Below are 11,508 nucleotides of genomic sequence, written 5' to 3' on the forward strand. Positions count from 1 at the left end.
ACGAAACCCCAACTCCTAAAAAGATCAAGAGGAAAATTTTAAAAATCATTTTCTTTCACTTTTAATAAACAGGCTGCTAGGAGAAAAAGAGAAAAACGAAATGAGCGATAGCTAAGGACAAGGTATTTTCAAATTGTTAAATCCCCTCTTGAAAAATATTTTTCCTAAGACCAACCCCACTACTGGCCAGCCCTTCGGAAGCCTTTGCCTCTTCCGGAAAATTACAACAGAACAATCGAAATGCGGCCGCGGTCCTGGGCAGGAGTGGGCTCGAGGCCCAGGGAACCCACTGTGGCTGCCTTGCTCTTCTTTCTTTAACCAAAAAATAAAAAAGATAATAAGAAAAAGTAAAACCTTTTAATACATCAAATATACGGAATTTTAATCTTTAAAGCGATACATTGTCTATTATTTTAGTACATGACGTAAACCTTACTTGTCCCCTTTTCAGCGGGTGTACTTAAAAATTAAAAATAGTTAAGTGTTCCTTTTAAAGAACAAAATAAGGCAAATGAGGTTTTGGAATAGAATTGTTTTTCCTTTTTTTTTGTTTTCTTCCAGAATACATACAAAAAAATACCCATTCTCTTCCAATGGTATACACCTTAAAAATAATTGCAATTTGAAATCAGAGCTGACAAATTGTGACTTGTTTTGTTTTTGTTTTTTCATTTTTGTAACAAACATGCATGTAAGTTGTGTTTCAATCAGACATTAAATAAGAACGTACAATACAATCATAGCAATTTTAAAGTAACATTAAAGAGAAGACCTCTAGTTCTGTGGTGGTTTTGTATTTATTTATAATCTACAAGGGTCGGGAGGGTTCGTTTTTCATTTTTAAATCCCCCTCTTCCTTTTTTATTTCCCCCCTCTTCCTTTTTATCTACGGAGCTCGAACTAAATAATGCACTTTAGAACCATGGGTCCGCTTGGAGCTAACATAAATAAATACCAGTGTCCACCGATGCAGTCCTCAGATGAACACTTTCTCAATTATTTTTTTCCTTCTTTTTCTATAAAAAGTCAAATGATATTTTTTCAACTTTTATAAAGTTTGGGTGGGAAGGGGAGGTAGGGAGGGGAGTTTCCCACCGGGTCTCGGTCGCTGTTTTGGGTAGACTGATACGGTATAGTTTTTCCTTTCCTGGCCCGGGTCATCCCCACGCAAGGGTGACAGTAGCTTTTCCCCGGTTCCCGCCCCTCCCGGGGCTCCTCCCCTCCCCCCAGCTCCTTTCTTTCCCGTGCTCGCCCTCGCGACTTCCCTCACTGATACCCCAGTGCCGAGGCCGTGGTCAGTCTCTGTCCGTAGAGGGCGTAGGGGGAGTAGTAGGGTCCGGTGGCCGCGGGCACCGGCACGGGAGCACCGGGGGTGGGGAGCGGGCTCTTGGAGTAGGGGTGGTAGCGGCTGCTGAGTCCCAGCGCGTGGTGGGGGCTGCGCAGCGCCAGCGTCCCCGGGCTTCCCGGAGCGCCCGACGTGGGGATGTGCATGTGGCAAGCCATGGCCGCCGCTGCGGCGCTGGCCAGAGAGGACGAGCTGGGGTAGCCCGACAGCAGTTTGTCTGTCCCGGGGAAGGCCGTATGGGTCCGCAAGTGGCTCAGCAGCTCTTCGGACGTGGCGAAGCGCTTGTCGCACGGCCCGTTCGCCGACACCCAGTTGCAGATGTGGGGGAGTGGATCGTTAGGGAGCATGAAGCCGTAAGGATAGAGGGGGTGGCCGGCCAGGGAGGGCGGTGTGGCCCCGGCAGCGGCCGCGGCCGTTAGCGACGAGTGCACGCCGTGCAGCGGGTGCGTGGGGTACACCAACGGGTATCCGGACTTGAGCGCCGCTGCTGCAGCTGCCGGGTCGTGGGCGCACGAAGCGCTGGCTGCCGCAGCCCCCGCCAGGTGGCTGGCGCAGTGGTAACTGAGGCAGTACGGGTCCCGGCACAAACTGGCTGTCATTACGGAAGGCGGCGACGCCCCGGCCAAGGGGCTCGAGCCAGCCGGCTTACTGCAGCCCAGAGAGCCCGCCGCGGCTGCCGCCAGCTGCGCCCCCACCAGGCTGCCGGGCTTGGTGGGGTCGAGGGCCACGCCGTGTGGCAGGAACTGGGGCGGGTAGCCGGCGTAGGCCCCCGCCAGGCTGCCTGGGTAGGTCATGCCCGCGGGAGGCAGAGGGAACACTGTCTGGCCCGGCTTGTAGGGCGATACTGGAGCCACCAGCCCAGAGCCCAGCACCGAGGAGGAGGTGGGCGCGCTGGGGCCCGTGCCGGAGCTGGAGCCCGATGAACCGCCACAGTCCGAGCCTAGAGCCTTGCCCCCGGGGCCCCCATCTGGGTGCTGGTTCACGTCCACGTTAATCCCACCGCCGCAGCTAATCCGGCCGTGTGCCAGCCCGGTGGGTGCCCCTTCGGCCGAGGCACCCCCAGAGCCCTTGCTGCCTCCACCGCCGCCACCTGCGTCGGGGTCCTTCTTGTCGTCCTTGCCCTCCGGGCCGCCCCCGGCCGAAGGCAACATGCCTCCTGGTGAGCAGGCCGAGGCGCTGGAGCTTGGGCTGCCTGTCCTGGGCGTGAATGGCTGGCAGGTGGCGCTCGGTACTCGGAATCCGGACTTCTCCGCCGAAACCCCCCCACCGCCGCCACCCCCGCCGCCACCGCCTCCTCCGCCGCTGCCTCCCGGCTCCTTCTTATCCGAGCCGGGTTTGGAGTACGGCTTGAAACTCGATTTGTCCTCCACGCCGATGTCACTCAGCTTGAGGGGCCCCGACTTTCCGTCCTTGTCACTCCCGGCGCCGCCGGCACCGCCCGCGCCGCCCCCATTGGAGGCGACCGAGGAGAGTTTGGAGGAGGGCGAGGGGTCGGGCTTCCCGATCTGCGAGCAGGTTTGCGCCAACAGTGCCAGCGGGCTCTTCTTAGCATCAAGCTGCGGGGTCATTTGTGGGTGGTGGTGGGGGCACAAAAAGAAAGAAGGGAATATCCTTTAGAATCCTGGCTTCTAGGATTCAAACGCCCCTCCGCCACCGCCGCGAAGATCCTCCCAGCCCCGAGGCGCAATTCTAGGCGGCACCCCCTACACACACACACACACACACACACACACACACACACACACACTCGTCCTTGAGAAAGGTAGCAGACACCCCTCTCTCCCAAACTGGGCCTTACATGTCCTTGATAAGCGCTAAACTGGATTTTTAAAAAACTCACTAAATGTTTTGGTTTCTGACTCCTAGACCCAGAACTGTACACCCCCCACCCCATCCCTAATTCTTCAGAGTAAGGGCTCAGGAGGTTTGTGCCTGAGAAGCTGTGTACCAGCTTCTGGGGAACCTCAGGACTGCGACTTTGGAACCGTATTTCGGGCTCCCGTCCGTCTTCTGGGCAGAAAGTGGGCCTGGGTCGGGCTAGGCGCCTTTATACCAAAAGGAAGAACAAGTTTTGGTGCCTTGCCCCCTAACAGTCACACCCCAGTGTACCTCCTCCCACCTTTCCGCCCTAGTTTTAAGGTGCGGGAGCACTATCCTCTCTTCCCACCCGGGAGCTGAATCACTTCGACCCCGCACCCCCAACTTCCACCCCCCAGATCCCAAGAGAAATTCCGTGAAGCGAAAGCCAGGATGGTACCATCCCAGCACGATCCAGGGAGAGGATCCTTACCTCGATGGGGCTGACGGGAGTGGAAGGCAGGGGCTGCAGGTACTCGGGGTGCAAAATGTGGCCAGTCCGTGCGGTCAGCATCTTCAGCACCTTGATGGGCAGTCGGTTAGCCTGGCGGAGAGGGTCAGAAGGGGGCACGGCGTGCACAAAAGGCTTGGTGCTGCCGGCCGGGGACGAGCCTGGGCCGGGGCCGCAGCTATTTCCAGAGAGAGCGCTGGTCCAGGCAGGGTCCGCACCGCCACCGCTGCCGCCGCTTTGCTTACTGCTTCTTAGGGCAGAAAGCGAGGGCGCTGTGCTCATGACCCACCCGCGCGCATGGGAGCAGCGGGGGGAGGGCTCCAGGAGGCGCGGGGCGGGCTCGGGGCTGCGCGCTCGCCCGGGGAGCAGGAGCAGCAGAAGGAGGAGGAGCTGGCGCAGCGGCCACCAGCGCCCAGCGCGCCTTCTCCGCTGCTGGAGCCAGAAGCGAATAATCCTGGGTGGCTCGCAGCGGAGCCGTGGCCGACCGGGAAGAGCCGGCCCGACTGCAGGACTGCTGGGTGGCTCGCCGTATCCGCCTCGGGCTGTGCCCCTGCGCTGCGCGCTCGCGGCCCGGCGTTGGCGCTGCTCTCTGCGGTGTGAGCCGCTGCCTGTCCAGCCGGGGCTCTGGCGAGGAAACTCACTTCAAAAGCAGCTGCACCGAGGGGGAGATTAAAGCCTTTGCCGCCTTCCAATCAAATGGGAGCCCGAGGTGATTGGAGGGTCAAGGGGATGTGACGCGTCCCGCGCCGCCGCCGCCGCCGCCGTCGCCGCCGCGGCCCGGACTCTCAGCGCTGGTTTTAATGGGCAGCTCCCAGCTCGCCGCCCCCAGTCCCCCACCTCCGCGGCTAGTCCCCTCCCTCGATTTCGATCCGAAGGGTAGCTGGACTTTTATTCTACGTTTGCTATCTGCCGCCTCCCTCTTTTTTCCCCTCCTGTGGTCCTTCCTTTTCCCAGCTCGAAAATAAACTGAAACCTTTTGCAGGAGGGTGCATGTGAGGAACAGATGGAGGTGGCGTTCAAACGGAGCACCGGCAGACTCTGGACAACAGCCGGACTGTCAATACCAGGGGTGCACAGGGGCCTCGAACACCAAATATTCTCTGCTCCTCAGTCATTGAAATCTCTCGCGGTGCGGCCGCCAGGGTAAGGAAAGGTTGGGGAGCGGGTTGCTGGAGGAAGTCCGCCCGCCCGATTTGATTTCCCGAGATTTGGCGGCGGAGAAACCAGAAGCTAGGTGGGCAGCGGTGGCGGTTTTTCTCCGAGTTATGCGCTGGGCTCCCCGCCCTTCGCCGCCACGTGACGCCCGGGGACTCGCAGATTGGGGCAGGATCGAGGGTCACATGTTTCCTCTGTTTCACACTCAGCCCCCACTTCTTACTCTCCCCTGCCATCCTCTCTTCTCCTACACGCTCCCCCCCACCCCCCGCCAAGTTCTTTGGGCATCTCCACCCCTCCATCAATTGTCAATGTTCCTCGACCGCAATCAATCAGTTATTTGTCAGCTCTTGTCAATCCGCCCGTGATTTATGTCAGCTTTTGTTGCTGATTACAAGGCGGGTGCGACTTGAAGGGGAAAAGCGGGAGAAAAAGAGACAGAGAGGAAGGAAGAGATCCAGGGGAAACCGGAGGAGGAGGAAAGGGGAGCAGCCTCAAGGGATGGGAGGGGATGGGGGCTCTCAGGAAAAAGAATGAAAGAGGGGAGGGAGGCGCTCAGTGTCAAGAAAATGAATAGTGAGAGTAAAGTGCGCAGGTGCGGCCAGGGTGCTGAGAGGGGTGCGCAGGCCTGGGGTGCACGCCTCACCCCTCTTGGTGTCGGAAGCAGATATACACCCTTCCACATTTGGGGACTTAGGTCTGTTGGGGCCTCGGAGTTCGGAAGGCTTCAGGTGCCCGAGACAGGCAGCGGTGATATCTAAAATCGGAGTTTTTTTTTTTTTTTTTTCTCTCCCCTGGAATATTCATTCCCTCGGGGGCACGTAGTGTGCGGATGCCAGGCTGCTAGCCTGCTGCGGACCCCACCCTCCGTAGTGCCCTGACCCCAAACGCGGCGACTTCTTCCTAAGACCACATCACCAATGTAACCTTGAGTCCTGGCGGTCAATGGTGGGGTATCTCTCTCAATTCTTTGAAGCCCGGGGATGGTGGTTAGGGCTGAGAAGCTGCGAAGAAGAGGCCTGGCCATGGGTGTATCGGGGAGATACACTCTGTCCGCTTCCCCAATCCTTCCGCACTGTGCTCCATTCTAGCGGGCTTGGTAGCCCGGGCTACTGCGGTCTGCTCGCTCGAATTCATGGAACGCGTAGCCGGGACTGACCTGCGCTGGGAGAGCAGAGTGAAGGGGCGAAGGATCGAAGGAGGGCGGGGGAGGCTGCCTGTGGGAACACGGGCTCTTCCAGGGAAGCGGAGCGGGACTGCCGCGTTCCCCTCAATTTGCACCGTCACTCGGCTGTTTGGAAAGAAGAGGGGAGGCGCTGTGCGTGTTTCCATGTACCTGATTCTGCGTACACAAGTGTGTATGCATGACTGTGCCGCTGTGTGAGTTGTCAGGGCTTTGATAGCGTCTGGATCGAGTTCGGGGGTCACCTTCAGAAAGTCGCAGAAATTGGAAGGGGGGGGGGCGAGAGGAGAACACACATCCCCTTACTCGGAAGGACTTGGAAGACTTTGAATCTCCCCTCCCCCACTTTTCCGCCCCGACTCTTCTTTTGTTGTCAATCCTTTTGATAAATGGCGGGGCAGGAGCGCTGGGAGCTTAGAGCCAGTCGGTACCCGCGCGGGGGGCGGAGGCCGGGCCGGACACCGGTGTCACCCGCGCTCTCCAGGCGCAGAACCCCGCAAACGCTGGGGTCGGATTTCGAACCTGTCCTCAGCGGCGCTCGCCCTCTCCTCTGTAACCATCCCATTCCCCTCTCCCCCGTTTTTGCCTCTGTCTCCCACTCCGAACAGGTACCGAGAACTTTCCGGGGTGAGTTTTAGAATTTTCTTGTAGGCATTCATTATCTGCGTTTTAATCTTATCCCTTGATTCTTCAGGTTGGCAAACTTCATGAGATGGCAACTTGACTAAAGATAATTTGAAGAGGCGAGTGAGGCGGTGTGTATTTGGGGCTGCTGTTTGTTGGTGTGTGTATGTGTGCGCGTGTGTAGGTGTAAGGACACACCTGCGTTCAAGGGGGCATGGAGTGTCTGCGACAACCGAGGAAGGCGAGTTTGGGAGGGAGTGACGAGGCCACATGCAAGGTTGTCTTGATCATCTTTGGGTAGCAAGTCCCAGTTAGTCCTAAACTGTCTCTGAAGAGCTGCGCGTTTGTGAAGTCGCTTGTATCCTGCGGGTATGTTAGTGTCTGTGTCATTGAATGCTGGGCTGTCGAGGTGTCGGCCTGGATCAGCTGTGGAGCTCCCAGCTCGGCGAGCTCAGCTATGAGCCGGGTGTCGCCAGGCCTTCCCTCGAGGCTCAGACACTGAATGCTAGGGGCGGTGGCCGTAGCTGGAGGTGAACACGGAAGTGCCCCCCCTCACTCAGTTCCTTCCCTCTTCTGGAATTGGGTGCGGCAGCTCCAGCACCCAAAGCGTGGGGAAATCAGAGAGTGGCTCCTGTGTCCCTCGGAACGGGCGTGCCGCGGCACGGCGACCCACTTCCACAGGCCTGCAGGGCGCTGCGCGCATGAGTGTCGTGGTCCGCGCGCACTCGCCCTTCCCCAAACCCAGGCGCCTGGGCTCCCCAAACCCAGGCCTTCGCTCCCGGGCTTTCGAGAGGATCTGAGCAAGCTCGTCTCGCTAGGGAGGCCAAATCCTCGTAGGCCAGCGGGCCCGTGGGGGTTTATTAATTACTCGGCGCTAGGCCTAATGCCTCCAACCCCCAGCGGCTGTTGGCGTGGATGTCCTGTGGATTTTATTTGCACACAATGGAAATGATTTGTCTTCTCTAAAAAAGGAGTGGGCATGGCAGATATCTGAGGAGGGGGCGGGAAGAGAAAGAAGGGGAGAGAGTTGAGGCAAAAAGTTTGAAAATGCCTTGAACTATTCACTGTCGAGATGGCTAATCAGTATTGAGGCCGGAGGGCAGGCGGGCCGCCTTTCACTGCCGCTTCCCTTTCATCTCGGGCTCGGCGGAGGCGCTCAATTAAAAGCCTATCAGTTTGTAAGTAAATCAACGCCTATCAGAGTTGTCACATCAAACAAAACGATTATTATTGCAGCCCGCCTCCCCTATTAATCTCCCTCGAAGATAATCCGCCTGACAGGTCAGACCCGGCGAGCTGGAAAGCCTGGCCCAGAGCGCCCAAATAGTCCCGGACTGGCGCGCGCCCCTGGGGGCCTCCCCACCCAGTATGGCCCCGCCTTGTGGTCCCCAAGGAGCGGGGAGAGAAGAGAGCGCGTGGAGGCCGCCGGACTCAGGGCTGACCCTCCGGACCGGGAGCAGGGCCTAGATTCCGGGGCTGGTAGGGGAAGGTTCCGGGTGGCCTTTCCTCTTCTCGAGAACTTGAAGGTACCTACCTTGACTAAGCCAAAGCCTGGCCGGTTCCCGGAGTCTCGCGACGGCCTGCACTCTTCTCGGTTCGCCTCCCTTGGCTCTCTTTCTCTCTCTCCCCCCCCCCCCATCTTCTCTTTTTTTGTTTCCTCTCCGGCTTCTTTCTCGTCTCCCTAATCTTTTCCTTCTCTTCCCCCGCCCCTTCCTTTCCCCCTGCCAAGGAATATTTCCTATTCTCTCCCTCCTCTAGGTATACAGTACTGCTTCCGCGCAGTCCCCCTCTCTGAAGAAGGGCATTCTCAGGGCCCGGGTTATTCCTCTGAGCCAGGGCTGCCTCATGAGTGTGTGCAATTTCCAGGAACTCATGACAAACTCCTTTCTAATTTTTCCTCAAACAGGGGCTCTCAAAAAGTCTGTCTGTTTAAGGTTTGGTTGCATTTAGAGGGGTGAGAAAATAAAAAGAGACCAGGGCAGTGACATGGGTGGACAGTTGCAAGCACCCCATTGTGGAATTAGTATTTGGTCTTGGAATGTCACTGCTGCAATGTCTCTGACCCCGCTGTCGGCATTGCTTGGGCGTTGCAAATACTCGGAGACCCACCAGGCATCTAGCCTCAGAACCGATGGTGTGAAGGGGTGCCTAACATTTCAGAAGTAAATACACGCAGACAACTGCTTCTGTGGCTTCAAACTGGCCAGGTGGTCTTGATAACCTCCTGGGAGTGAAATCATGGCCGCCTTTCAGGTGTTCTCTGGCTTCGCCCTCTGCGATGCCTGGGAACCAAGCGCGACCCGCCCTTTCCACACGCCATCTCCAAATCCATAGGCCCAAAAGGCTACTGCCCTAGCTCGGTGGAACCAGAATTCAGAGGTGGTTCAAATATTTGAGGGGGAAGGGCTGCCCATAGGCCCCCAGGCCCTGCTATCCTAAATGCCAGGTTCGGAGCCCCAGGAAGGCTCCCTCACTGCTCATGAATCTGGGAACCCCACTTCGCTGCCCCCCAAGGAGAGACAGTACTGGTGGTCTGGGCCCAGCTTCTTCCATCAGTCATATGGGAGTGGAGTCTGAGCCCACCTCAGGGGGCTGGGCGCCAGAGATGCAGGACCCGTGACCCCCCCATCCTGGGTTTCCGAAAGCCCCTCAATTTGTGTGTATTTTCCACAGCCGACCTGGTAGGAATATTTATTTCTATACACACAAATATTGTAGCGCTGTAATTGCTCAGTTACCTGTGCGCCTGTTTTTCTTAAATGTATTTCACCTCTGCCATGTCACAGATATTTAAGGAGGCACACATACTGTACCCCTCGATGGTGTGGAACTCACTCTGGCTATAGGAAATATTGGGCTGTGTGGTTATTTGGACATAAGTATTATCTCGAGCCTAGATTACACCCAGGCAGAGGCTGTAAAAAGACCCTTGCTGTAGAATTTTTCCAACTTAACTATATGTGCACACACTGAGAATTTAATAATATTTTATATCCCTCTAAAGATCTAAATATTCAGATGTTATGTTACATGCCCTTGAGCCGGGAGCGATCTTCCGTTCACACTGGACGTGAAGCTGTTTGTATAATTTTCATCTCCCTGCACTACACATGAATCTTGATCCAATAAATTCAACCTTGTCATTTTTAGAATCGATGGGATTTCTCTGGCTGCGGTTTGCACTGCCTCTATCCGAATAAATCCAGCTCGCTGCCAACGGGCAGGCAACGCCTCCTGGTTCTCCTGTATGCAGACGCATCGGCCTGGAACGCGACACAAGGTGGCCTCTCGTGCTCATGAGGCGGCAGGTGGGGCCTTCCAGGGAGGCTGGACGACCAGCACCGTTGGGCCGAGGGGCCCCTTGCAGCCCCGCTGTGCCTAGCAGCCCCCACTTCTTGTGGATGCTTCAGGAACCCACCAGGCCGAGCCCGCCCGCAGCGAAAACTGAAAGCAAATTCGGCGGCAGAAGAAGCCCGAACTTTCTTCGATGCAAGTTTGCAGCAGAGATTCGGCGAAGCTTTGGGAGGTCAGCGTGACAACTTGCGTGCGAGAGAGGTGGGGCTGTAGGCGAAGAGGGCAAGGGGCAGCCTGCAGAACGTGGGCCCAGGCGAAACGCTAGGGAAGGTGCCTCTCCTTCTTTATTTCTCGCCAACTCCTTGGCGGGTCTGTAAAAACAGTTCCCAAGGTGCCGCGGACGTCGAGGCTGTGTTAGCGGGGAATGCACCAGGAAGGAGTTAGTTGGCTTTCTAAAAGTTGCAGAAAGAGCTTTCGGAGAAGCGTCCGCGCAGGACAGCTTGGGACCAGTTAGCCTTACCCCTGGCGAAATGGTCAGAAATCCTCTTGGGGAGGGAGGGGGTCAATCGTGGGGGGGGAAGGAGACATATGTAAAACTTCAGACAATTAAAACTACAAAAAATAAATCATCTTGGGGAGCCCCCTGCCCAGTTCGCTCCCCTCACCTCGAGACCGCGAGTAAATAACCTCCCATTGCCTGCACTGCTAACTTCCCAGCGCTGAGCCGAGCCGCGGTCGGCGGGCGAGGCTGGGACGCAGAGCCGGCCCTCCAGGCCGCCCCGCGGCCGGCTTAGCCCCAGCCCCAAGACAGGCTTGCGCGGAGGTGAAAGGACGAGCGTGGTTCCCGCTCCCACGGGCTGCCCAGACCATCACCGCCTACCTCCTAACTCCCCGGAGCGAAACCTTCCCTCCATGGGAGCGGCTGTCTGAGGGTGGGGGGGCTGGCTAGGGAGCAAAGTGCACGGAGGTGGGGGGTGGGGGGTAGTGGCAGCCGCCCATCTCTCCGCAGGGCCTGTCGCCGGGCCGGCCGCGGCGGGTGAGTGATGAGGGCAGAGAAGGGCGCCCATAAATCGCGGGTGTCAGGGCGAAAAACTCTCTTTATTGTCTGCGTGATGGATGGGCCCAGGGACGAGACACCAAATACTTCGTATCGCCTTTAAATGGGAACACATTTTCCGCGGCCATAATTCATGTTTTTTAAATAGAAAGTTTGAAATGTTGCCTATATTTCACCGGCCCTGACATATTTATGAATCGCTCCCTGCATGCAAATATCATTATTTAAAGCGCCGGGGAGAGCTCGGGGGAAGGGAGGAGGCGCGGCCCCCGGGGTGTGGGAGTGGTGAACCGGAGAAATGCGGCTGGAGGGGGGCTTCTCCCTAAAGTGAGCACAATGAGGCGCGAAGGAAAGCCGTGTCCGGAAGCCGAACGCACCCGGGACTCCCCACCCGCGCCGGACCCCGAATAGCCGCTCCGGGAAGTTTGCACGGCTTGGGGACGAGGACGGGCCTTGGACGGCTGCCGGGAGATCAAGGGACATTTTGCGTCCCTTTCCCAGGCCCTGATCCAAGCCGAAGCCACCTTTTCCAAGAAACAAGT

General features: G+C 57.3%; 1 protein-coding gene and 1 long non-coding RNA gene across 3 annotated transcripts; one reads left to right on the forward strand and one right to left on the reverse strand.

Moving 5' to 3' along the window:
* Nucleotides 1-365: 365 nt before the first annotated feature.
* Nucleotides 366-4,425, reverse strand: ZNF503 (zinc finger protein 503). The gene is made up of 2 exons (XM_080640866.1): nt 3,636-4,425; nt 366-2,901 (listed from the first exon to the last, which is right to left on the reverse strand). Exons 1-2 carry the CDS (start codon nt 3,933-3,935, stop codon nt 1,267-1,269), a joined length of 1,935 nt encoding a protein of 644 aa, XP_080496992.1. The 5' UTR covers nt 3,936-4,425; the 3' UTR covers nt 366-1,266.
* On the forward strand, nt 4,021-11,508 carry LOC308233887. Of its 2 annotated transcripts, none has more exons than XR_013959007.1 (3): nt 4,021-4,362; nt 4,636-4,796; nt 9,766-11,508. It is a non-coding gene; the product is annotated as an uncharacterized lncRNA (long non-coding RNA). The 2 variants fall into 2 exon arrangements; XR_013959008.1 differs by lacking the exon at nt 4,021-4,362 and adding an exon at nt 4,433-4,529.

Source organism: Plecotus auritus (assembly GCF_963455305.1).
Source record: "Plecotus auritus genome assembly, chromosome: 9".
NCBI classification, from domain to species: domain Eukaryota; kingdom Metazoa; phylum Chordata; class Mammalia; order Chiroptera; family Vespertilionidae; genus Plecotus; species Plecotus auritus.

Bases quoted from the DNA above. Each gene is read 5' to 3' on its own strand.
- ZNF503 (XM_080640866.1), bottom strand. From the start codon at position 3,935: ATGAGCACAGCGCCCTCGCTTTCTGCCCTAAGAAGCAGTAAGCAAAGC. The intron at 2,902-3,635 runs GTAAGGATCCTC...ATGACCCCGCAG, and splicing joins CTCCCGTCAGCCCCATCGAG to CTTGATGCTAAGAAGAGCCC.